General features: G+C 39.0%; 5 protein-coding genes across 7 annotated transcripts; 2 read left to right on the top strand and 3 right to left on the bottom strand.

The window, feature by feature from the left end:
* Nucleotides 1–606: 606 nt before the first annotated feature.
* LOC106341839 (3beta-hydroxysteroid-dehydrogenase/decarboxylase) lies at nt 607–4,261 on the top strand. Its single transcript, XM_013780567.1, has 12 exons — nt 607–1,009; nt 1,118–1,207; nt 1,279–1,412; nt 1,491–1,661; nt 1,846–1,962; nt 2,052–2,131; nt 2,538–2,730; nt 2,819–2,921; nt 3,246–3,420; nt 3,556–3,715; nt 3,809–3,875; nt 3,965–4,261. Exons 1-12 carry the CDS (start codon nt 763–765, stop codon nt 4,123–4,125), a joined length of 1,698 nt encoding a protein of 565 aa, XP_013636021.1. The 5' UTR covers nt 607–762; the 3' UTR covers nt 4,126–4,261.
* Nucleotides 4,262–4,335: 74 nt separating this feature from the next.
* Nucleotides 4,336–9,888, top strand: LOC106341838 (flowering time control protein FPA). 2 transcript variants are annotated; one of them, XM_013780565.1, is made up of 6 exons: nt 4,336–4,832; nt 6,247–6,489; nt 6,577–6,636; nt 6,728–7,518; nt 7,586–8,828; nt 9,644–9,888. In XM_013780565.1, exons 1-5 carry the CDS (start codon nt 4,554–4,556, stop codon nt 8,793–8,795), a joined length of 2,583 nt encoding a protein of 860 aa, XP_013636019.1. In that variant the 5' UTR covers nt 4,336–4,553; the 3' UTR covers nt 8,796–8,828; nt 9,644–9,888. The 2 variants fall into 2 exon arrangements, with proteins under 2 accessions (XP_013636019.1, XP_013636020.1); XM_013780566.1 differs by lacking the exon at nt 9,644–9,888 and having other exon boundaries at nt 4,554–4,832; nt 6,728–7,055; nt 7,125–7,518; nt 7,586–8,795.
* A 106-nt stretch (nt 9,889–9,994) lies between these two features.
* On the bottom strand, nt 9,995–14,121 carry LOC106341837 (putative pentatricopeptide repeat-containing protein At5g09950). 2 transcript variants are annotated; one of them, XM_013780563.1, is made up of 6 exons: nt 13,841–14,121; nt 13,687–13,745; nt 10,661–13,587; nt 10,499–10,584; nt 10,316–10,423; nt 9,995–10,183 (listed from the first exon to the last, which is right to left on the bottom strand). In XM_013780563.1, the coding sequence occupies exons 1-3, from the start codon at nt 14,013–14,015 to the stop codon at nt 10,678–10,680; spliced, it is 3,144 nt and encodes a 1,047-aa protein (XP_013636017.1). In that variant the 5' UTR covers nt 14,016–14,121; the 3' UTR covers nt 9,995–10,183; nt 10,316–10,423; nt 10,499–10,584; nt 10,661–10,677. The 2 variants fall into 2 exon arrangements, with proteins under 2 accessions (XP_013636017.1, XP_013636018.1); XM_013780564.1 differs by having other exon boundaries at nt 10,316–10,418.
* Nucleotides 14,122–15,905: 1,784 nt separating this feature from the next.
* Nucleotides 15,906–19,314, bottom strand: LOC106337185 (electron transfer flavoprotein-ubiquinone oxidoreductase, mitochondrial). The gene is made up of 18 exons (XM_013776246.1): nt 18,918–19,314; nt 18,765–18,841; nt 18,554–18,660; nt 18,386–18,467; nt 18,200–18,308; nt 18,082–18,128; nt 17,936–18,010; nt 17,724–17,840; nt 17,574–17,642; nt 17,404–17,496; nt 17,202–17,304; nt 17,003–17,127; nt 16,867–16,916; nt 16,715–16,781; nt 16,550–16,629; nt 16,318–16,446; nt 16,151–16,217; nt 15,906–16,042 (listed from the first exon to the last, which is right to left on the bottom strand). The coding sequence occupies exons 1-18, from the start codon at nt 19,264–19,266 to the stop codon at nt 15,959–15,961; spliced, it is 1,830 nt and encodes a 609-aa protein (XP_013631700.1). The 5' UTR covers nt 19,267–19,314; the 3' UTR covers nt 15,906–15,958.
* A 3,279-nt stretch (nt 19,315–22,593) lies between these two features.
* Nucleotides 22,594–23,792, bottom strand: LOC106337842 (F-box/kelch-repeat protein At2g43445-like). Its single transcript, XM_013776951.1, has 3 exons — nt 23,372–23,792; nt 23,107–23,302; nt 22,594–22,993 (listed from the first exon to the last, which is right to left on the bottom strand). The coding sequence occupies exons 1-3, from the start codon at nt 23,790–23,792 to the stop codon at nt 22,594–22,596; spliced, it is 1,017 nt and encodes a 338-aa protein (XP_013632405.1).
* Nucleotides 23,793–26,668: the final 2,876 nt, after the last annotated feature.

Here is a 26,668-nt window from a genome sequence, read left to right as displayed (position 1 = left end):
CACAACAACACATTATTCAAAAAAAAAAACAAACGCAAAATATATTAACTTATCACCTACTGCATAACAAACTAAAAACATCAATTAATGATCTTAACAAATAAAAACGATAACATAATTACATTATCCAAAAAAAAAATCATGCTCTTAGCAATAATAAAACAATATTCCGCGCGGACACTCCCCTAGTGTATAATATACTACACGTTTTAGTGTCCCTCTCCAAACGCTTACCAAATGTCTTAACCGTGGAAATCATTTGTTGGGTGGGTTGATGGATATAGCTCACCAAACCATACATCTGACAACTCAAGCGTGCGTCCCTATGATTATTTTTTTGATTTTTGTATATTATCTTACAGGAAGTATATTTTATTAGTGTTTCTATATGATATGGTTTGAGTCCTGAAAATGGCCATTTTTAATCAATTATGTAGATTAGTAGATAATAAATTTACACTAAAAATTTAACAAAAAAAAATCAGTGTTAAAAATATATTGTTATATGTAGTTTTATAGTAAATTGTTAATATTATTATTGTTAGACGGTCGAATTTTTTTTTACAATACCCTAATAATAGATGAAAACGCTAATAGTCTTTAGCTAGTGGAGAGGTTACATTACGATTCAGCTGCTTTTTTCTGCGTTTTGCAAATTGCACCCACTGATCTACCTCGACTCGTCCTTTATCTCTCCGAGTTGACTCGCGAGTTATATATATCGAGAGAAAGGCGATAGTACGATAGAGCTTACGTTTAACAATGGATGACGATGCCGTTCGTGGCGATTCTCGACTCAACACCTGCGTCGTCCTCAACGGCCGAGGCTTCGTTGGCCGATCGCTCGTCTCCAGATTGCTCCGGCTCGGAAACTGGACGGTCCGAGTCGCTGATTCCGCTCAGACTCTCAATCTCGACGAGTCCGATTCGGTCCTCGTCGACGCTCTCTCCTCCGGCCGCGCGTCGTATCACTGCGTTGATGTTCGTGATAAACCTCAGATCGTTAAAGGTTTGTTTCTCTTGTTGCACTTATCGTTTGGATCGTGGAAGAATGAGATTTAGGTTATGATTTGAGATTTGATTGTAACGTTGTATACGGCTCTCTTGTTGATTGCAGTTACTGAAGGCTCGTACGTTGTGTTCTACATGGGAGCTGGTGATTTGCGTTCCCATGATTACTTTTATTGCTACAAGGTTTTGGTTAAAGGTAAAAGGACCTTTACTCGTTTTAATATCGTTGAGTTTTGAGTGTGTAATCGAGTTCTTTGGCTCCAATAGGTTCGAGGAACGTGATCTCCGCTTGTTGCGAGTCTGGAGTTAGAAAACTTATCTACAACAGTACTGCTGACGTTGTGTTTGACGGTTCTGAACCTATTCGTGATGGTGATGAATCCTTGAGACGTCCTTTGAAGGTAATCACTGAGGATGATTGTTTTTTTTTTTGTTCTTTGTTCAGGAATGATGTTTGTGTTACTCTGATTCTGTTGCAGTTCCCATCCATGTCAACAGACTTCAAAGCTCAAGCGGAAGCGTTGATTAAGTTTGCTAACAACCGTGATGGTTTGTTAACTTGTGCACTTCGCTCTAGCATTGTGTTTGGACCTGGTGATACTGAGTTTGTTCCTTTCCTCGTGAATCTAGCCAGATCTGGATATGCAAAGGTTTGAATATATTTCACCTGTTGTTATGTTGATGTTTGCATTGTTGGATCATGTTATAATGGGAATCATGTTACCATTTTATCATATTATGATGCCATGTGGTTTTCCCTCTGGATGGCATATTCCTTAAGCTTCGGGTTTCCTTTAATGTGAGGAATGACTGTTTTCTTTTTCGATATTTCAGTTTAAAATCGGGAACGGTGAAAATTTGTCTGATTTCACTTACTCTGACAACGTTGCTCATGCGCATATTTGTGCCGTGGATGCACTAGATTCACATATGGAATCTGTAGCTGGAAAGGTAACCATGGTGCACATGTAGTTGCCAAACCTTTTCTGAAAGCGCACAACCTTTATATATGATGAAGTTTTCTTGTTGATTATTTGCAGGAATTCTTTATCACTAACCTCAAGCCTGTCAAGTTCTGGGACTTTGTAAGCCACATCGTTGAAGGTTTGGGATACCCGAGGTAAATGAACATTTAAAAAGAAAACCTGTTTAGAATTTCTTCTTTATGCTGTTTCATGATTGTCCTGAGTCTGCTTCAGCGCGAACAAAGATCTGTCAGAATTCTGAACCCGCCCTGAATGTTTCCTTCTTAAAGCATCTGAAATCTTATCATCTTTCTGCTGATAAATATCGTGAACTACCTTATCTAGTGGGACCGCTTCGAGTAGGACCGTATTTATTATCTATTTTTTTCTAGCAGATTTTTAAATGGCGTTTCTCTGTGATATATTTACTATCTTGTACATGGTCGTATATGTTTTCATTCTCTTATTTCCTAGGGTATTTGATCATTTTGAAAAACTTCAGATCCTTAAATCTATGTTTCTGGTTTACCTAATTTGATGCTTTCTTGTCTTTTATTGCAGACCATCCACTAAACTTCCTGTTCCGCTGGTTTCGTTTGTTTTGTCACTGCTTAAATGGACACAAGAAAAGGAGGGCACTGGAGGTTATTATGACACAGCTAATCAGTTTGCTCTCTTAGCTTCCACAACGAGAACTTTTAACTGCAATGCTGCTAAGAAGCATCTTGGTTACACACCTGTTGTGACACTTGAAGTGAGTTCAGTTTAGATAATATTTCGCTTCATCATATTCAGCTGCTTGGTAGTACCCTTGGTCACAATAGCTCTTGTTGAATTCGTAGGATGGCATTGCATCAACAGTTCAGTGGTTCTCTCGCGATCTTGATAAATCTGATGATACGGCCATTCAATCTAAAGCAGATCAGCTTCTTGGTTGTGGAAAAGGTTAGAACCATCTCCCCCACTAACAATTATAATGTTAGATTGATCTGTTCTGGGTAAGTGTCCTGCTACGTTGCTTTTCTGTTTCTTATTTAGCTACGGATATGATGCATATTGCAAGGCTTAACCTAGAAAGAATCTATCTCTACTCTTAACTTAGATTCCTTGCTTCTAGGAATCTAAAACATGCTGATGTATCTGCTTAGTCCATCTACATTCGCTTCTAGACCATATGATTTAATGCATAATTAAACTCTATGCACATCCTGTCTATGCAAGTATTAATCTCTTTAAATTGACCATTTTTTTAATTTTATGTATATGCAGTTGCAGACATCTTACTGTGGAGAAATGAGAAGAATACATTTGTTTCTTTTGTTGTCCTCAACTTGTTATATTACTGGTTCTTCTCTTCTGGAAGCACATTTACTTCGTCTGCAGCCCAACTTCTGTTTGTACTTGCCGTTGCTCTCTATGGACTCTCTTTTGTGCCGTCAAAGATGTAAGTTCTGGTTCCAAATATTGACTTTCCCATACCCACTCTGGAAAACAGTGAACGTGTGTTGTGATACTAGAACGTATGTTTCTCTTTTGAAATAATTTGTCATTTAATTTACAAAATTTGCTTTTACGACAGCTTTGGGTTTCTTCAAGTCAAGAAAATACCTCCGTGGAGATTCGAGATATCGGAGTCTGCAGTGAGAGATCTTAGCAGGAATGTCGTAGCTGCATGGAACCACGGAGTTCACAGTTTAAATTCATTAAGCAGAGGAGGAGACTGGATCAAGTTCTTCAAGGTACAATTTTACACTCTACGCACTTCTCTAATGCTCTCACCAAACATGAAAAGACCTCACTTCTCTCGTTTACTCATACCAAAAAAAAAACAGATTGCTGGATCACTATATATCCTCAAACTGATCGTATCCCGTTCCTTGGCAACATTTCTATTCACAGGTACAGAAAGCTTTTGATTTTTTTACTACATATCTTCCTTATCAAGTACTCTCTTCCTGACCATAACATTGAACGTTATACTTAAACAGCGATGTCATTCTCGTTCACTGCTTTCTTCATCTATGAGCAATACGAGCTTGAGCTCTATCACATAGCCCGGATCTTCGTGGAATGCTTAACAGTTGTTAAAGAAGGGGTGCTGAAGAATCTGCCTCTACCTGATGCCTCATCTAAACCAATGTTCATGTGAAAGCTTCCAAGTCCAGGCGACAATCTCAGAGACTAACATCAGTTTTTAAATGTCTATATACTGGCAAATATGCTATTAAAAAGTTCTTATTTTACGAATTTGCCATGATTACTATAAAACGCATCGTTTCGACCTACTTCGCAGAATCCAAAAAGAAAATAATTATATATTTTTTTAATTTGTTTATTTATCCTTTAAAGAGCCGCCGCAAGGATTGGATCGCTCTTTATCTCTCTATCTTCAATCTCGACCTAGGGTTCTCCTCTCGTCTTCTCTTTAGGTACGATTTGAAGACGCATCGCTCTCTCTCTCTCTCTGATTGTTCTCTAGCTCAACGAACTATCGATTCATCGCTCAATTCCATCTCGTGGATATTCGAATCCTGAGCCTTAGCATCTCCGATTCAACCAATCCCACACCTCTGTGCGATGGCGGCAGCTATGAAGCCTTTCAGAGGACGCGAATCCGACGATTCCGGATTCACATCGAACAATCTATGGGTCGGTAGCATCACGATGGATACGACGGAGTCAGATCTGACGGGGCTGTTCGGAAGGTTCGGCGACATCGACAGAATCACGGCGTATTCGTCCCGCGGATTCGCGTTTATATACTACAGACACGTGGAGGAAGCTGTGGCGGCGAAGGAGGCTCTACAGGGGACGAATCTGAACGGGGGACTGCTGAAGATCCAATACGCGCGACCGGTTTGTTCTAATCTCCTTGATTCGTTAGAATTAATCATCAAATAATATTCGTTTGTTTGTTGACTTTGATTGTCTCGTATCGATGATTACACTGTTCTCGCGAATTCAAACTACTCTAGGTTTGTTTATTAACTCTGATTGTTTCTTATCAATGATTACAAACTGTGCCGATTCGTATTTTAGGTTTAGATATGTTTGATTTGAGTCTTTGAGATTTCTCCTCGTACAAATCAAAGTCGCAACCGAAATCTAGATCTATATTTTTTTTCCTTGATTTGCAACTTGACGGCGAAACGTAAAAGGAGAAGAAACGCAGGTCTCTTGATAATTTGCGTCATCTAATCAAAACTCGTGCCAAGTAAAACCACAGACAACTCTAAATGAGTGAGAGCTTCAAAAGAAAGAATGCATCAACACAAGTTTTTCATTCGTTAAAGAGTTTTGGAGTAAAAGGTTGGTTTGATTCGGCTGCCGACAGTAGGTCTGATTTTCATATTCGCTGCAGATGGGGCCACTTTATAGCTTAAATCTCACAAGATTTAGTACGAATGAATTGCGTAGCGTACCCGAAATTTCGCAAAGGCAAATGATAGGTTGAAAAATGGGAAGCTTTCGTACCGATCAAATAAGGAATTGGAGTTTCCAGTGAAAACAAACCGGGGTGAAGAAACTTGAATAATGGCGGTGAGATGAGATGTTAAATTTTCAGACAATTTCGTATCAGCGGTGGAGAGCTTTGGCCTTTGTTTTGCAAGTCGATTTGCGTCGTGGCTGGCTACTCTCTTTCCTCAACCAGTCAGAGACGTCATTGATGATATACTTTCAAACAGTACAAGTGACGTCGAATCTTGTTTACCGCCATGTATCTTTCCGTACGTACAATCTCAGTCTTTCCCAGCTCTGTTTCTCTGGGAGTTGTGTTCTACTCTGCAGTAAGTAATCAAGACAAGGATTCGTTTCACTCAGTGTTTAAGGTCGGTCGCTTTTGACCGATGATGCCCACGGGGTTGTTATAATTGGGACTCAGCCAAGTCTGCAATGATAAAGACATGGGTTTAGCATATTCAATCTGCGGTGATCAAGACAAAGATTCCTTCCCATACAGTTTTAACGTCTCGTCGTCGGCTTGTCATGATACAGACAAGAATGCGTACCCGAAAGTGTTGATGGCTGCAGACAAAATGTGTGGTTTAGTCAGGAGAAACACTGATTGATAGATGACCAGGATTTGTTATCCTACCTTGCGTGTTTAGGATTAGCAATTGATATATGAACTGATGACATAATATTCTTGAAATTATTGTTTGATGCGTGTTTAAGTTCCTTGATGCTTTTGATATATTCGAAATTCTATTCTTGGTATGATATTATCGTATCGCCTTCTTATTGAAAACCTTCTGTGCTGTTCTTGCAGGCAAAACCTTGTAAGAGTCTTTGGGTGGGAGGAATCAGCTCGAGTGTCTCAAAGGATGACCTGGAGGAAGAGTTCAGTAAATTCGGAAAAATCGAGGATCTCAGGTTCCTCAGGGAACGCAAGACAGCCTTCATTGATTACTACGACATTGACGCTGCCTTGCAGGCAAGGAACATGAATGGCACGCGAATGGGTGGTAGCTATCTCCGCGTTGATTTTCTCCGCTCACAAGCCCCAAGAAAAGTAAACCATTCTTGTAACACTAAGTTTTCACTTATGAAAAACTCTCTACCAACAGTTCATATTCTGACTTTGTCTTTTTATCTTTAGGAACAATGGGCTGGCTCTTACGATAACAGGAATGGCAATGTGATGAATCACAAACCTCAGGTTCGTTTTAAAATATTCAAAAAAGAGTTTGTTTATTGTTTCTGCTTATATGTGTATGATGTTAATTAGCTTTTTGACGTTTTGTTGTTAGTATCCTCACTCACATGAAGACGCCAGAGGAGATGACCAGCCAAGTAAAGTTCTGTGGATTGGGTACCCTCCTTCTGTTCAGATAGACGAGCAAATGCTACACAACGCAATGATACTCTTCGGTGAGATCGAGAGGAAGAAAAGTTACCCGTCGAGGCATTTTTCACTTGTGGAGTTTAGGAGCGTGGACGAAGCTCGCCAAGCCAAGGAAGGGCTACAAGGGAGGCTATTCAAGGATCCTAGAATCACTATCATGTACTCGAACGATGAGATACCTCCTGAGCAAGATGATAATAGTTTTTATTCTGGCGTGAAACGGTCAAGGCCAGGTATGTTCATCACTGATCCTTCATTGAAGCCATTCAGAGGTAGCAATGACCGTTCTTATAATGTTTCAGATTACAATGACGTTGTTGGTATGGAGCCAAACTGGAGGAGGCCGTCTCCAAATGGGACTGGGATACTCCCATCTCCAGCAGGACATGGGATCCTCCCGTCTCCTGCACAAGGGATGAGGAACCCTATGAGGTCCAACCCCGGGTCTTGGGAAGGATATGATCCTGCTCTGTTGGAGAGAGAAAACAAACGGACAAGAAGAGATGGATCAGCGGAGGGTTTTGCTCCAATGGGTGTAGATGAGAGGTCATTTAGACGTGGCTCAGTTGCTGCTAGGCCGCCTATCCGCGGCTACGGTGATTCTGATTACATTTGGAGAGGAATGATTGCCAAGGGTGGGACTCCCGTCTGTTGTGCTCGTTGTGTACCTATTGGAAAAGGGATCGAGACTAAGCTGTAAGTATATGTTTTCTATTAGATATGTAATGGGTGGTGCTGATGCATTTCTAATTGTTTTTTACAGCCCTGAGGTGGTGAATTGTTCAGCAAGAACTGGTTTGGACATGCTCGCCAAGCACTACACTGAAGCCATTGGATTTGAGATAGTTTACTTCTTACCAGACAGCGAAGAAGATTTCGCCTCTTACACTGAGTTTCTCCGCTACCTTGGCTCGAAAGATCGAGCTGGGGTTGCCAAATTAGACGATGGAACTACTTTATTCCTGGTGCCTCCATCAGATTTCTTAACTGATGTACTCAAAGTGACCGGTCCTGAGCGTCTATACGGCGTTGTTCTCAAGCTGCCCCCACCAGCCGCTCCCGTTGCAGCATCGTACAGACAAGAGTCTCAGTCTAACCCTCTGTCTTATATGGATCAACCCCGTGATTCGCCTGCCAATACCGGTCACAGCTTTTATCCTCCGAGGGGTGCTGCTGCACCAGAACAGTCAAGACCATCGGTTAGCGAGCCTCTCAGGTTACCTAACAATGCAGCGTCTCAAGCTGGGGTTAGTTTAACCCCGGAGCTTTTAGCTACTCTGGCGTCTTTTCTCCCTGCAGCTTCTTCTCAATCTACTGCTCCTGAGAGTCACCAAACTATGTCAGTTGCTTCATCGGTTACTTCCACAGTACCTCACTACAATGGAGAAGCACAGTCTTCTCAAGCTTGGAATAGAGATCCGCAAAATTATGGGAATCAGTACAATCCAGCTGGACAACCACCTCCTCCTCCTCCTCCGCGTTACGCTCCGGCTTCGAACAACTCCAATCCCAACTACTCCAGTGGAATGGTCCATGGAAACATGCAGTATCAAGGCCAATCTGTTAACATGCCTCAGATGAATCATAATAATTACACCATGTACAATCATGGTTCGTCAAATCATCCTGTTTCTCAGCCCATGTCACAGCAGTACCAGCCAGAAGGTTCAGTACCAAGCCAAAACTATGCTCCGGTTCCAAGTTATCAGCAAAGTAACTATCATGGTGTGGCAACGAATCAGGCGCATAACTTAAATCCTTCCCAGTTTCAAGCTGCCATGCAACCACCACCGGCTGACATGTCAAACTTAGAGCCGCAAAGCCAAGCACCACAGGCTGGTCAAGGCACAACAGATGGGGAGAAGGACGAAAGGTACCAGAAAACACTGCAGTTCGCAGCAAGCCTTCTCCAACAGATTAAGCAGAATCAGCAGCAACCGCCTTCAGGTTCTCCGGCTGGACAGCGGCCTTGAAACTAAGCCCCACTCGCTATCATAATCTGCAAGGTAATTATCTCCATCATCTATGTGTTGCTTGATTATTGCGTTGAATGTGCGTTATGCTTTACCAAAATACTAGTCTGGTCCTTGCTTGCTGGCATATGATGATACCTGTGTTTGCTCTCTGTCGTTTTTCTTGTAAGCTATTTGCATTTCTGACGAGTTTTTTAAAGTAAAAAGTGGCGTTTTAGTCTGTATTTTTATTTATTTAGGGAATATGAAATTTTGTGAAGAATAGCATAGGGCTGCTTTGTTGATATTTGTTGGTATTCTTCCGTGCAATAGTATGCACACAGCATCTAATCTAGTAGTTTTCTTAAGAAATGTAAATCTTGCATTTTTCTTTAATTCCCTTTTGTTGTCCCGGAGCTGACAGCGTATGAACGGTTGCTTAGTAGCATTTCAGTTTGTAAAGTCTGGCTTGGTAAATGTGATATGTATATACTTTGTGATTAGGATTTTTAATTGCTTGTATAGAATATAACAACCGTTGATTCAGCTTACAAAACTCTCTCCTCTAATGACAAGTTAAATAATTTTATAGAAAGTTGTTTATCTTGCGTTGTTGCAACTTCTCTGTTGATGAGCACATGAAAATGATCTGATCGCAATACTACAGTTCGACTTAAAAATGCTGTCCAAAAAAAGCGCAGTAAACAGTTTGACGGTACATATAATACAATAACATTCCTAAGCTCGTAAAAACGGATTCACTTGTGATTTGTCTGCTTTATGAGTTGGAGAAAAGTGAATGGAAAGTGGAGGAAAGAAGCTTAAGAGAAGCCGTGTCGCTAACTCGTACTTGTTGTGAAACTGTGTAGGTGTTTGATTTGAGCCAAAAGCCCCCCCGTTGAGCATGCTACAACATACCCGAGCAAGAGAGAGTTTTTTTGTAAGATGCTCAAGTGTCCAAGCCACAGATTAGGTCCTGCTACCGCAACCAAACGCTCCTAGCTCGTCTTTGTTTTTCTCTTCATTCGTTTGTGATATTTGTAAGAAAAGGCTGTGAAAAATGAATGTGATTTTGGATCTTTTATATACTTTTTTTCCGAATTAGTTTTCTTTTGTTTCAATAAAACAAATCTTCCGCATGATCTCCTTTTGTTTTGTTAATATCACTTGATAGTGTTTACCCTTTAACGCCAGATGAAATTAACATATAACACCTTTATAACAAACGAAGACACTATTGCTTACATACAGTTTTATGATGAAAAATATGGTTTTGTTGACTACCATAAGTGAATCTTGGGGACTACACGTAAAGCATCCACCACTTTCAGGCATTGTCCACTCTATACTCTGCTGTGGATCGTCACATGCCTTCAAAATATAGCTTACTTTCCTCATCTTCGACATACCTTTTTTAATCGATTCACAAACGAGTGTGAGTAATCATACTAAAAATGCATGTGAAAATAGATGAAGGGAAGCTACTACTCGTAATGCACGTGTTAGTGAGTAAAGTGACTGTGGTACACGCGGAATATTACCTTTTCTGGAATATTGGGATCCCACAAGCGCAAATGAGATGATTGATCATGGATCCATGGTCATGATTGGTCTAAACATCATCTTATGAGCTCCTTCCCACATCTTGCCTAACAAAATTTTAAGGCTATTATGAATATTCAACTCTTAACAGAACCGAAACGCACATATTTCATGTAACTCACTTATTTGATGCATCTCAACTTCGCTTTCCAGAAGCAGAAAGAACAATAGTTTTGAGTGAATAAGCGCTGAATCCAAGTGAAATCACCTGAAGATATACAGAACACACATGAACAAAACATTTGAAAGAATCTTTGATTTGAGGTTGATGGTCTTCTTCTTACCTTTGAGACTCACGCAATCACCAGAAGTCTTTACATGAACATTCACCGTCTTGAAAATGATGAAACCTGTTTGAATCTCTTAGAACAATCTGTCTCCCTTCGATCTCCGATATATACTTGAAAGCAGAGTGGCAATCACCGCAAACTCTAAGATTCTTCATTATTCTAATAGGCAGCGTAGAGTTCCTCTGCGTCATGAGAACAAAAGCTACAGCGAGCTTCTCACTGTGATAGCTCAGAATCTCTTCCTTGTTCTCCTGCTCTAGATCATACAAAGCGAATCCCGTCTGCGGCACATAACCTGCATCCCTCATCTTCCTATTAAGCTCCTTGAGCTTCTCATAGATCAAATCCGCGTCTGCGTGTGACTTATCCCCAGCGGCAAACATATGAACTCCATCTTTCATGGTGACCCAACTGTAACCAGCTTCCTTCTTCACCTCTGCATCTTTCATCTTCTTCCTCGCAATTACTAAATCCTCCCATCTTCCTCCAGATGCATACATGTTACCAAGCAGCACATAGTTTACAGCGTTCTCTGGCTCTAGTTGAAACAGCATCTCTGCTGCTTTCCTCCCTAGCTCTGCTTTACGACCGTTTGCTCTGCAACAAGCGCCGAGCACAGTTCTCCATATGAGTACATTAGGCTTCATCGGCATCTTATCGATGAACTCTTCCAACTCATCTAACTCACCCGCACGGCCTAGCAAGTCAGCCATACATGAGAAATGCTCAATCCTAGGTGCCAAGCCATAACAATCACTCATGGACTCAAAATGTTTAAACCCTTCTTTAACCAAACCAGCGTGGCTACAAGCCGACAACACTCCCACGAACGTAACGTGATCAGGTGGTGTTTGTCCATCGAGCTTCATATCCTCAAAAAGCTTCAAAGCTTCTTCTCCTTCCCCATGTCGTGCGTAGCCAGAGATCATCGAGTTCCAAGAATACGAATTCTTCACAGGCATTGCGTTGAAGAACCTCAAAGCGTAATCTAGTCTTCCGCATTTGGAATACATGTCGACGAGCGCACTCCCAACCACCACGTCGGATTCCAAACAAGCTCTCACCGAGCAAGCGTGCACTTCCATGCCACGCTCCAGCGTCGCAACCGAAGCAAACGCGCTGAGAACCGTCGCGTACATGAAGTTATCCAATCTCTGACCTCTCTGCAGCATAAAACAAACCAAGTCCAAGGCCTTGGGGAGGAGATCATTATGTATATAACCAGAGATCATCGAGTTCCAAGTTACATCATCTCTTCTCTCCGACATTCTAGAGAATATCTTCTCGCACTCCTCCATCTCCTCACACTTGCCATAACAAGCTATAAGCGCGTTCTCAATGGTTGCTTCGTCTGTGATACTGTACTTTAAAGCTAGCGCGTGTATCTGCTTGCCGAGCTCACCGAATGAGAGGGATGAGACAGCTGAGAGAACGCTTGAGAAGGTTATTCTGTTGAGTTTCTGTCCCGCTCGTAGCGCGTTCATGAAACATGACACGGCTTCAGGTAGTGAACCTTCTGAGCTAGCTAAAGCACCTATCATGGCATTCCAAGAGACCTGATCATGCTCTGGCATGAAGGAGAATATTCTACGACATTCATTGACATAGCCTGTCTCTGCGTACAGCGTGATAAGGGCGTTTGAAACCGAAACATTGAAATCAAGCCCCAATCTGAGGCTTTCTCCATGAATCTGTTGTCCTGCTCTACCCCACTTCAAGCTAGCGCATGAGCTCAGTGAACTAATCAGTGCGAAACTTCCAGGCGAGATTCCATGTCGTCTCATGCTTTGGTAGCGCTCCAAAGCTTCTTGAAAACAGCCGTTTTGGTCAAGACCAGTGATCATGGAGTTCCAGGAGACGGAATCTTTCTCCATCATGAAACGGAACACACGTCTGGCGTCATCTATTGACCCGCACTTAGCATACATATTAACAAGGCCGTTTCCTATCCCGACCATGGAATCAACTAAGCCGGTTGTGATCACATGTCCATGAACCTCTCTGCCTTTTCTCAGACCTACTTCCTCAGCTAGATAATACTCAGGAAACGAGCTCAGGAGATTCACGTATGACTCAGGACTAACATCAGTAACGCCTTTCATATCCATAAAGAGCTTACTTGCTTCCTCTCCACGTTTCTGCCTCACAAGACCAACCATTAACCCGTTCAAGGTCACAGCGTTTCTCGTTTCCATCTGATTAAAAACCTCCCTAGCGTTACTCAATTCACCAGCCTTTGCAAACGCAGACACCAATCCACTACCAACGAAAAGATCAGAGAGAAAACCAGATTTTTGAATAGCGCACATGATCTGCTTGAGCAAACTAACATCAGTGAGAGAACAAGCAGCAGTTACAAGAGTACCGAAAGTGTACTCGGTTGGTCTAGAATCACCACACTGCATGATAGATAACATCTTAAACGCAGATCTCAAATCCCCAGCCCCTGAATAAACAGATATAATCGAGTTCCACGATACAGAGTTTTTAACTCCAATGTCATCGAAAGCACGAAGAGCAGAAGTAAGAGACTTTATGCATTTCCAGTACATTGATATGAGGACATTCGAAGCTACAGCATTGAATGCATATGAGAGTTTGAACATTAGGCCGTGAAGCTGTCTCCCGAAAAGCTTCCCAACAGAATCTTCTAACTCCTGGCAAGCCTTAAGGGCACTAGCGAAAGCGTATGGGTTCGAGAAAACTCCTTCTCTGATCATGTTTCTTAAGAGCAATAGGGCTTCCTTATGTTGTCCGTTACGGTTATACCCTGAAACAACGCATGCCCATGTGACAGAGTTCCTCTGAGGCATTTCGTCGAACAGGTTACGCGCAGAGACTGAATCTCCCTTCTCGAAATAAGCATTGATGTGACTGTTGCACAAGTAGACATCGTTATCTCCTCTATCTCCAACGCAGCTCTAAACAAACAAAAAGGAAGCAAATTTAACAAACAGGGCTTGAGGACAGTGAAGAGTAAGACTTACGCTTTAGTAACGACAATGAGACAGAACACAAACCTGTTCTTGTCTCCAATGTGGGAGAATCTTATCAAGTGCCACGGGTATGATGTGTGATCCTACAAATGCGAAATTCGAGAGTTAAATTGCAAAGAATCGAAGATAGAAACAAGAGAGCAAGTAACTGAAAGATTAGTACTTTCGAGAAACAGACCTACTTCAGCTCCTTTCTCAAGAACATCGTACTCTGTCGACACTCTTGCTGCTTCGTTGCTGACGTATCTACTCCTGTTTACAGCTAAAGTCCTCGAATTTGCAGTTAAAGCTCGCGACTTTCGCAACAACTCGGTGGAATTAGGATACCCAGATCGAGGAACGAGCCTATGCATGATCTCACTGATTAAACTAAGAGACTCACCGCGAAGAGCAAGTAAGCCGTTGTGGTGCTCTGCTCTGCTCCAGTGTGTCGAGAAAAAGAACAAATTAAATCGAAAAAGGTCTCTTGGACTTGCATGGGCTTTTATTTTATTTACTAACCATTTCTCTTTCCGTCTTTCACTTAAATTTTTACCATGATAAGGTTAACTAGTGGGTTGCAACAACACATTGGTCTAGGACAACATTGCCCTTAAGTTTCATCACTTCTTCTGGGCGCTCACTAACATTGTAAGGTTAGGCTATGGCAAATTTATTTGAGGAAGATCAAGTAGAAACTATTTCCATTATATTTTTATTTTAAGTCAACTATAACAAACAAGCTTCCATGATTTTAGACTAACCCATCAATAATAATTCATATGCTAAATTCCTAAGAATTTTAAGGGTAAGTGAAGAAATGTTAACTGGGACAACACATCCAAAAAGAAAAAAAATTCATCAAATCCGTTGGACGATGAAAATATAATTGGTTGTATAAATTAAATAAAAATATTTTGATGGGTGAAGTATCTCGTCTCACCTATATGAACTAGGGGTGTCCAATCCGGATATCGGTTCGGTTTCGGTTCGATTTTTTCGGTTTTTCGGTGTTTCGGTTTATAAAAAATATCTACCATATTAAAACCATATTTAATATGGTTTGGTTCGGTTTTTATACCGTCGGTTTTCGGTTTATTCGGTTTTATACCAAAAAACCGTAAATATATTTATCTTTTAAAATATTTTGTGAATTTTACTTTATAAGATTAGATATCGGCTTTAAATTTAATTATAACATGGCGATATTTTGGTTTTTAAATAATTTATTTTTTATTTTACTATTTAAATAATCAGTAAACATATTTATTTAATAACAATAATAGTTTTATGGAATAAAGGTAAGAAATATCAGTAATCCATAATACTATTAAACAAAAAGTAAAAAATATGTTTTTTTAAATTTGATAAAAAAAATTTTGAACTTAAAATAAAATATTAAATAACTAAAATAAACATTTAAGTAGGAAGATCATACCAATAAAATAAATTAGGTATATATTATTAATTATATTATATAATTTACATATACTTATACTTTATATTTTAATTGATCGGTTTATTCGGTTTATTCGGTTTGATCGGTTTATATACCAAACCATATCCATATACCACGGTTTCTTAAAAATGACATCCATTCGGTATATTCGGTACTACCAAATCCAAACCATTTTTTCTATTTCGGTTCGGTTCGGTTTTAATTGGTTCGGTTTTACCGGATTGAACACCCCTAGGAAGAACTGCCACATTAGAATTTAGAGGTATGCCCTTCCGTCTAATGACTACAAGGCGTCTTTCAAGGGAGGCTCTTTCATTTTGAACTACGGGGATGATTGGTTAGGCTTTATTTCCATATTTTAGTTTTATTTATTTTTAAATCATTAAATTTTACCAGTTATGTTATAGCTTTACTTTAAAAAATTAAAGTCTACATCAAGTTTTTATTTAGTTTTACCATTCATGTTTTACCTTTATTTTTAAAGCTACAGCAAAAAAAAAGAAAAAAAAAAAAATCTTTTCTTATGTATTTTAGACAAAAACCCTACATCTTCTTTTAATAGGTTGTAAAATCTGTAAATGAAAAAAAAAATATCTATAACATCAAATAAATTATATAATCATAACAAAAACTTTTATAAATATTTTAACAAGTGACATTTGGTTTAACTAAAAGTAGATTCATGAATGTGATTTTGAATTTTTTTTGTGATGTGTTCCCATTAAATGTCAAATGAAAGTTTACAAGCAGCTAAAACATCATACACTTTCTATCACTAAAAAGCTCATAACAACATATGGTTTTGCTCGAGTCTTATTTATTTATGGGACGTGGTAAAGTGAGTGTTGATGAGGATTACTACATTACGGAATAAGCAGGGCCGCCACCACCTTCAGGCACTGTCCACTCTATATTTTGCTTTGGATCTTTAATATCACATGCCTTTTAGATAGAAACACCAAAACAACGGTCTCAATCTTTTCTCCAAATTCAATTGAATCACATGAATAAACATACTTAAACACAGAGAAGATAGAAGTGATGCCATACCTTGCAGTGCAAACAGTTTTGAGCGTTGATCTGCAGTTTCGGCTTACCCTCTTCATCTTCCACATATCTTCATTCATGGTTTGAATCAATACGCAAAACGGCGTATTAGTATCCTGTTCAAGAAAGTTAAATTGCATATGAAGAGAGGGAGGAAGGGAATTTATTACTCGTATACACGGGCTGGGCAGTAACGTGACTCTGGTGCAGCATACTCTGGTAAGTTCACCTTTTCTGGAATCTTTGGATCCTTCAATCGCAGATGAGATGGCTGGTCATGATCATGATTGGTGTTACTCCTGTTTTACATCATCATTTCAAGAAACAACAACAACTCCTCAGTAAATACCATAGGATGAATACAATTTACATTGTAAAAGATATTGCAGTTTGTGTGCAAACCTGTATAAAGACGTTGGCACGTCAAAAGACAAAACACCATCTGGCTTTGGATACTCAATTGGCTTGCATTTCCGAGCAAGCTGCAATAAAGATAATATCCCAACTTCAGTTCTGTTTTTTTTTTTGTCTGACTAAACAAGTCATTAAGTGCTTGTGTACACTTACATCAGTTGCTTCGTGGTCTGCTTTCCCATGCTTCAACGTGAAAGGGACCTTTCCTTTCAGTACATAGCTGCAATAATGAAACATAAACAGTTCACCCATAACAAAGAGGAAATGATCATATAGAACACCGGAAAAAAAGAAGAGAATCTTACTGTTCCATAGCACTTACGGCCAAGCCAGGGATTAGCCCATACTCAAACGCCTAAAATTATATGAGATATTAAGATCTTATCTAGCAGGAAATTTCAATTAGATAGAAAAAACCATATGAGCTATGATATTACGAACAGGACGGTAGTTTCGAGCTGCGTAGAGCTCCTTCCACACCCAGGAACCTCTCAGGTTGTCCCAGTATGTGTTCATGTTTGAACCTTCATGAAGTGCACCAAATGCAGCCTCTGCTGCTAACATTCCTGTAAGATATTGATGAAACTAAGATGAAAACTATATGATGAGACTATATAAATAACAGTATCTTTATCAAAACCTGATTTCATTGCGGTATGTGTTCCTTTAATCTTGGGCACATTGAGAAAACCAGCTGAACATCCAATTATTGCTCCTCCAGGAAAAACTGGATAGGGAATGGACTGAAATTTTACTAGCATCAATATGTCATAACATGCCAAAACAAAATTATATCAATCGTAGAGGTTATATCTTAAGGGAAAAAGGTTTTTAACTCACACCTGAAAACCACCTTCGTTTAAAGTACGAGCTCCATACTGAAGCACAGTACCACCTTCCAAGATGCTTTTAATGGCTGGATGGTGTTTGAGTTTCTATTGGGAGAATAAAAAATGATTAATCCTTCATCAAACTTCTTAATTCGTTTTATTGTTGTGAGAAATTGACATACCTGAAACTCCTCATATGGATTCAAGAAAGGGTTTTTGTAATTCAAGGCAACAACCAAGCCAAGCGCAACCTGTTTTGGTTCCACTGATTAAGACACCACTAGAAGGAAAGCAGACAACTAAAGGAGCTTCCAAGGGAGAAAATGAGTTACCTGTCTATCGTTCATGTGGTACAAGAAAGAACCTCCGTATGTCTTAGAATCCAAGGGCCAACCCAAAGTGTGAATAACTTCTCCGGGGTTATGCTTGCTTTCATCTATCTCCCAAACCTGTTGAGCTCAAAGTATCAGCAATTAAAAGGTCCTCCTATGACCAATAGCTATACAGAGAGGTTAAAACTAGATCAAAGGATAAAAGTGGTTACCTCCTTAATTCCCAAAGCATATGTCTGATGTTGTGCATTAACCTCCTCTCTTAATTTATACTTTTTGATTATTTTCTGCACAAAGTTGAAGTAAGAAACATAGCTAACATCATGCAGGCGAAATCGAGTGTATCTTGTAATCATACCTCGGATAATGATCCTCTGCATCCCTCGGCAAATAGAGTAACTCTCCCTGTGTATAGAAAAATCACATATCTTATTAGTGATGAGAGGAGAAAGAAAGAGAGAGAGAGAGCAAGCGACCTTTGATGTCTACGCCTGGCTGGAAAGTCTCCTTCTTGGAACCATCTTTGGATATTCCCATATCTTTGGTTGCAATCCCAACAACCTTATCACTTGCATCGTACAACACCTGGTATAAAAACGTTCAAAATCAAATGGTTTTTCAAGAACAGAAACACAAGTAGAAGAAGCACAAGAGATTATTACCTCACTAGCTGAAAACCCAGGGTATATCTCTATTCCAAGCTCCTCAGCTTTGCCTCCTAGCCAACGCACCAGCTGGCTCAAACTATACATACAAGCACCACCAAATTACTAAACATCTGAACCCAAACTTAACCAGTTACAAAAGTGTTCAGTCTACACCTGACCTACCTAATAACGTAGTTTCCCTTGTTATCAAAGGGAGAAGGAAGTGGGATTGCACGGTCTTTCGTCAAAAACCAGAACTTATCAGAAGAAGCAGGGATCTCAATTGGCGCCTAGTTACAGAACACACCAAGAAACAACAAAAAACATCGCCTTTAATGTTATTTTCCATATAAAGTTTTGTTTTTTTTTTTTTTTAATGCCTAAAGCAACAAACCTGTTCTTGTCTCCAATGTGGGAGAAGTTCATCTAACGCCAAAGGCTCAAAAACATTTCCAGATATGACGTGTCCTCCTATAAGCATTATCACCAGCCAAGTTCAAGAATCTAAGAGATACATAAAGAGAGAGAGAGTTAAAGAGAAGCTAACCAACTTCAGCTCCTTTCTCAACGACGCATACGGACAGATCAGTGTTCTTCTCCTGACAGAGCTGTTTCAACCGTATAGCAGCAGATAGACCAGCGGGTCCGGCTCCGATGATGACAACATCGTACTCTATAGCCTCTCTCCCCGCTTCGCTGCTGATACATCTTACACCTAAAGCCCTCGACTTTGAGCTGAAAGCTCGCGACTTTCGAAACGAATCGGCCGAATAAGGATTCGCAGAAGGAGGAGGAGGAGACCCAGATGCGAAAAGATTTAATGAAGGGAGGATCAAACGTTGAAACTTAGAGTTTCTCAAAGAAGAAGAAGATAGCTTTAGAAGGAATCTATGCATGATGGTGAAAGCTAAGAGGATGATGATGATCTAATAACAAAGCTTTCATTTTTTTCATTCATATATAAGCTAATACGAGATGACTCGTCAGTGACGTGTCAACTTCATTAATAATCTCTCTTACTTATGAGTTATGATCTTATCTCACTAAATCCCATAAATCTAATAATGTATACAGAGTATTTGGTTATTGAGTTACTTTTATTTCTGTCAAAGACTTTGAAGCTGGTTCAGCATGTTGTTACATATTAATGCTAACACAAACTGTAGCTTCTTTATACGCTTGACCACAGTTTAAAACTAAGACCATCGTTAGTGGGAGTAGCTGGTTAGGTCTCTCTTCGATAAAAGCAGGAGAGAGAGAAGAGATATTCCTTCTTCCCACAGAGACTATGCTAGAGTGTTGAAGGACTCGGAATTCCACTTGGCAACAAATTGATGGTCCAATTGATTTTTACTCTTTTTAAATATACTTACACGGCCAAAATATTATTATTGTTACTTTTAAAAAGACTTGTGTGGTTTCTATCGACTGTGGATGCCCTAATCCATCATTGTGTTTGAAAATGACAATAACGAGCACAATCAATTAGAAATCACAAAGGCAGAAGTTGAGGACCAGGCATAGGCATTCGGATCTTCGGGTTGGGTTCAGATTGGTTTTTTTTGGGTTTAAGTACTTCGAGTTCTAGACATTTGAATCCGAATGGATATTTGAAAATTTTCAGTTCAGATCAGTTTTTTCTCGGGTCCGGATCGATTATGGTCTATAACTAAAATACATGTAATTTCGTTATGGTTGATGGAAAGCAAACGAGAGAGAATCAAAGACAGTTGATTCTTAGAGTTTCTCAATGAATTGGTGGAAGAAGACGAAGATAGCTTTAGAAGGAATCTATGCATGATGGCGAAGCTAAGAGGATGAAGATGATCTAAACAAAGCTTTCATTTATTTTCATTTCAACTCTCTATAGGACATGACTCGGCAGTGATGTGGCAACTTCATTCATAATATCTAATAAAGTATTACTATTTGGTTACTGAGTTGTATTTTTTTATTGATGTCAAAGAAATTGAAATGGCTCAGTATGTTGCTACATATCTGATTAACGTAATACTAACACAAACTACAACTTCTTTATGCGCTTGACCACGGTTTAGAACCAATCCATCAAATGTCCAAGAAATCTACTTACTTACCATGTGTTGGGAAATGACAATAACGTGCAGAATCAATTTTAGAAATCAGAAATCATCAAGGCAGAGAAGCTCAGGTCCTCCTAAGAACCAGACGGACAACCCAACTAATGCAAGCTATAAATCCCAGGAACAGGAGGAGGGCAGTGCCAACTGAAGAAAGAACTGCATAAATAAGCTCACATACATTACCTTTTGTGCACCTTTTGCATAGAAAATGAGGACAACCATACGACTTGCATTCTTTTACGGTATGGCAGCGATCATATCAGAAAACCTAAAATATTGAAACAAAACACAGTGAGTTAAGAAAGAGATTAGCTGGTTTGGTTTCAATAAAAGGATCAATTAGAGACTTGCCAGTTTTGTTTCAAGAAGAGGATCAGTGACAACTCCAGCTTTTGTGATAAGATCATTGTCAGGGAGATTCCAATTGTCCACCACAAGTTTTCCATCCCTATAGTTTATTTTAATCAGACAAAAACATAAGAAAAAAAGTTGTGGTGAAGTTGTCAAAAAGATGTGAAAGTATAAACAAAATGCAAGTGCATCTACCAACTGTTTTCTGCTAACAAGACAGTAGCATAATCTTTCCTTAATCCAAGTCGATCTGCTAATTTGGTTGCTTTTTCCTCTACTTCTTCCATTTTTCTACAATAAAAAAGTCCACACTTAACACCATCTAAATAGATACAAATCTAGAATAATAAACAACTGTAAACAAAAATTAAGAGGCAAAACAACCACAATGTTTTTTTTCAAATTACGAAGATACAAATCTCTAGCATCCACCAGAAACGCATGTTATACATAAATTACGAAGAAGAGAGCAAACATGAACTCGTTGTCACATAAACAAAACAATATCCTCGCAAGTTTAGTTTCAATCCATCATTAGTTTTGTTTCAACAAGACATTCAAATCCTAGACTACAATAACTAATGCAAATTTTGTTCATAACTTCATCATCAAGCTAAGTTATTTTTTTTTTAAGTTTAAACTAGTCAATTTTAATTTTTGACACAACTTACCATATTTATTTTTCGCGAATTAGCTATTTTAAATTTTACATATTTGGATATTTTTTGTTATTATCTTGTTCGAAGTAATGATTATTTGTCTTGATAATGAGTTTTGGATGATCAATGTATATAGTGAATATTTCCATTATGAGTCATGACATCTAGAGATTCAAATACTATACCTCGTAATTCAACATATAACAATCATGATTTAGGCTTTATGACTTAATATATATGAAATTGAAACAATGATTAATTAAGATTTTACAGTTAAGTATGACCATTCATGATTCCTGAAGAATCTAAAACTCTTGAAGATGTTGTGTGTTTGTTGGATTGAGTTAGTTCTTGTCAATCTGAAAATATACTTTGTGAGAATTTCATATTGTCAAAGTCGTAATTAGATTCTTGATTTGTATCTAGTATCCAAATGGAAAAGATATTTGATTTGTATCCAAATATGTTAAATTTTGTTATTTCAATCTACTAACCAATGGGCCAATGGTCTCGAAACCATTAAATTATTTTTATTACAATTTGAGCCCAAATAATGGAACTTTATTGGGCGCGGCAAAGAACTGAAAGTCCGTATTTAATGTTTTTCTCTAAGTGAATGCTAGGAATTTTGCATAGCCACTCTATATATAAAAAACATTTTCTATCGTATGTCGCATTTGAGTAATCTCTTATCTAATAAAGTATACATAGTATCTGGTTACTGGAGTTAAATTAATTGCCTCTCTCTCTTTTTGGCTTTCCATTACGATCATAATCCCCTCGATTCAAAAATGCAAAAGTGGAGAATGGCTCCACAAACAAGGAAGACCATTTCTCGTACTTAAGAATAAAACACAACTAACCCAATGGAAAAAGACAGAAAGGAGACATAAATTGCCTATAGAAGGAGAACAGAAAATAACACAATAACAGAAAAGAAAAATAATCAGTTCAAACTGACTACATCCGGTCCGTTTTGATGTGCCGATTTGCTTTCTTTCTGTCCACCACTTGTGTGTCCTTGTTGTTGTTGTCTTCAATCCATCAAGACTCAATGAACCCATCAAAAAATAACCAACTATACCTATAGCTAGAGCGATAAACATAATATCTAGGATCCCGAATGTGACCCTTTTCGAAAACAATCTGCATCTAGATGTCCTGGGTGATGTGCTGATTTTGACCGAAGTGGAGCCAAATTCTCTAGGTAAGGAGATATAACATGAACGCAGCTATCTGAGGAGAGACAACGAAGCTCATATGTCTGAGGATAATATTTAAACAAACTCTTGCGATCATTATAGAGGACAAGATTCCCTTGGTTAGAAACAGCCAGAGGCGTGAACATGGACCACTTGGACTCCGGTACACCAGCTAAATTTATGGCGTACGTATTGCTCAATATCTCTTCTTCTGCATTCATGCTACATATCTCTAGTATACATTCAACTCCATATACCGTTATTTTGGCTATAGCTAGACGGTTCTCAAGGTTCACAATCTTGGTTTCCCTGGTGACCAACGTATCCGGAGCTGAGACTCTATGGAGCTTTTCTTTGTGAATATCCAAGGCTAGTATATGGTAACCCGACCCAATGTGTAACAGCCCTCACCCGAAAATAACCAATAGATCGATCCATTCACACACACTGATTGTCTTCCTAACCTGGTCACATAATGAGGTCTTCTCAGTTTCTTCCATTCAGCGCTTTCAACATCAAGAACATCGCAATCGCCAAACATGGATTCAACGAACACCTTAACTACTTTATAGCTTCCAGTAACTCTGTCTCTACCAAACCCCATGACCATGTCCGACCCTATTCCACAAAGTTTCGATTTTTAACTTCTTTGATGCAACAAAAAAATATAACAGAATATGAGATTACCGTTTCTAAACCGGGAGGACACTGGTTCCTGACCGGAAGGAAACCGTAGGTTCTGTCCGGTTGAAGGATTTAACACGGTGATACAATCTGGTTCGGGGAAACAAAGCAAACCGTTGCAACTCAACATTGGTCGCGTCGCATCAAAATGCATATAGATGATCTCTTCGTCCCCTTCGAACTGCGACTCGAGGAGGAGACTCGGCTTGTAGCCGCAGCTGCAGTTGTGAGCAGCGAGGATTTTCCGGTTCTGTTTAACATTCATACTCCTTGCAACGAACATCTCCGATTCCAAGATTGTTCTCCATTGTTTTGAGACGGTTTTGAATTTGAGGATTGGTTTCAAGGGCAATCGTAGGAATAGTTCTTCTAGAATATCGAAAACAATGTAGATCGGGTTTGGGTTTTCTTTCTCTTCCAACATTTTTGGTTGTGTTATGAATAATCCAATAAACTCTCCAACATAATATTGTGAAATTTCAAAATATTAATGGGAAAATAATTAAAGAATGAATAATTTCCATATAATTAAATTTAAAATGGAACATTTGCGGTGATAAAAATGGTAAGTTGAGTTTAAAAAAATCCAAGTATGGCAAGTTTCCGACAACGTTCAAACATGTAATAAAAACCAGTTAAACCAACTAAACTAAGCAATCGCTTATTTCATTACTTAACGGGTCACCAAATAATGGGCTTATATTAGGCCCAGTAAAGAATCCAATCTGTGAATGCTAGGGTTTTCGCTTCTAGTCACTCTCATATGTATAAAAACCATTCTCCCACTTCTCTTTCTTGAGACATCTTTCTCTGGTTTTGTTTTTGTTTTGTTAAATCTATGCGTTTACGTAATGTTTTGTTGGTATGTCGTGAAAGAAAGAGGGCTCCATTTTTAAACGAGTCAACAGCAGGCGCCACTTTAATGGCGACCTGACTGCCGCTTGGAGCCTAGATCAATTTTCCAGAGGAAGACCCATGAAAACTAATTTCACTATGTTTTCATGATTCAATACTCTTGGATACAATTATATTACAATCTTGTTGAGGTTTTGTTGGGGGTGAATGATTTTGGATTGGATTGGCATTCAGTCAGACACGGGTGCTTGCTGGTTTAATAAGAAACAGCAGAGCAACCCTTTGCATGGTGCCTATATCAATTAAGCTTCTTATCACGATCGGGGGCAGTCTTGATCTGATGTCTTCTCATCACTTCCTCCAAATTTAAAGTAGCTACATAATTTATCTTGATTTTTTTTTTTAATTTGTTTGATCTAGAAAAAAATGAGTTGGTGTTTATTCAAAAGTACAAGCAACAGCAGATCTGGTTTCTGAATTCACAATAAAGATTCTTCGTTTACTTATCCCTAGATGTGGGCACTAGTTAGAATTTGGACTTATATGACTTGTTATTTGTGTCTTGAGACTCGAGTGAAAAAAGCTTATTATTCTAGTTTACAATGTTTTAGTTATGACAATGCTTTGGCCATAGATTAATGAATTATGAAAAACCACCACAAATAACATTTAATATTTTACAGAAATTATGTAAATGGCATTCAAATATATTTACAGTACAAAGAAAGCTAAGAAAAAATAAATAAGCTAAGAAATGAAACAACATAATGTGGGGACGAGATTAGAGAGCCACCTCACTCTGCAATCAACACTCCAATGGGTATGACCAATAGTGAATATGTTCGGACAATATTTTGAAATAACCGACACCTAAAGAAGGAAGATCATAAGAAGTTTCCCTTGAATTATACGGTTCTTATGGAAAAACAGGAATTGCTTAATGTTTGATGGCAGAGTCTCTTCTTTCCAACGGATATTACTGTGAAGATTCAAGAAGAAACAGAGCTGTGGTTTTTGGCAGACCAACAAGAGAAGGAGAGTGAGCTGGAGAATCGTAGGGAGCAAGTAAAACTAGCCAATAAATGGGTGAAACCACCGGTGATATGGATCAAGTGCAATATCGATTTGAGCTTCTCCAGAAGAAAAAAGATGAGGGTGCGTCTTGGGTTAGGGATCATAATGGTGAAACATTAATACATGTCAGACGCGTTTTTCTGGGCTTTGCGGAGGAAATGGATTTCAAATTGGCAGCGGCTGTGTGGGTGATTCAGAGCATGGAACAGCACAGAAGAAACAGAGTGATCTTTGCGTTTCAGGATGAAGATCTAGTAGATATGGTACTGAGACCAAAGGCATGGCCTTCTTTCAGATTCATGAGCTCTGAAATTTTAAGGTATTTGGCCAAGATAGAATGGTGGCGAATGGTTAAAGAGGAGAAGATAACAAATAGAGGGGTGTTTTTTATTGCCCAAAGTGTCACTACTTCTAATAGGCTGCAGTTATATGTAGCTTATGGAGGGCCAAGTTGGTTAAGTGATCTCTTTGATGGTGAGAAAACCTAACCCTCTTCTTTGTGGTTGGAGACTTGATGCGAGGATGTTGTCGTTTTTTGAGAAGTCAAACTGTTGGAGCACAAGGAGGAAGGAAGTTTTATTATTGTTGTTGTATAATCTAGTTTTTTGTTCAAGATGGGAAGAAGCTGTGAACTTGTATTGTAAGAACTTCAGTTTAAGTTAAATGAAAATAATAGATGACAAAAAAAAAAAAAAAGGAAGAGCATATACTTGTATCTTGACAATTGCACCAACATTCCAATGTGTATGACCAATGCGGAGCTCTTAACTTATCATATTTACTCATAATTATCACTTGTGCGTAACGTGAAACTAACATGGTAAACTCCATTCGTGTACGAACCAAACGCAAACTCTTTTACAATTCAAAAACAAACAAGAAAATATTGTAAAAGTGCAACAAGAGAGAGAGAGTTACATAGACCGGCGTTATAAGACCAACCGCAACGGAGGTCCCTCACGGGTCCGTGGCCCAAATCCTTAGCTTTTTTACAATTAAAAAATTGTGAATTGGGCTCAGCTTTAGACGGATCCGTACGGATCAGTCCGTAAATAAGGCTTCGAAGGATCAAGTCCTTACTGCACGTGGCGTCTGATGGTTGGCCCGGCGATATGTTGTGTTGGGTTATGTCGAGAAAAAAAACATTCGCGACCGAAGGTTAGAAAAAAAAATCATAGCTCTCAAGGAAAGGCGATTTCTCTCCATCTTCGATTTCTCTCCATCGTCGATCTTCAAAGGTAAATAAACTAATTCTGTGGTAGATTTAAGGATATGTTAGCTTCCATGTTGTTCTCGTCTCCCTCTATGCTTCGTATTTCCTTTGAATCGATTTGGGGATTTCTTCCATTTATGGTTTCAAAAATTTCTGGG

The sequence above is a fragment of the Brassica oleracea genome, chromosome C4 (genome assembly GCF_000695525.1).
Source record: "Brassica oleracea var. oleracea cultivar TO1000 chromosome C4, BOL, whole genome shotgun sequence".
Lineage (NCBI taxonomy): Eukaryota > Viridiplantae > Streptophyta > Magnoliopsida > Brassicales > Brassicaceae > Brassica > Brassica oleracea.
This window is presented reverse-complemented; position numbering and strand designations above follow the sequence as displayed.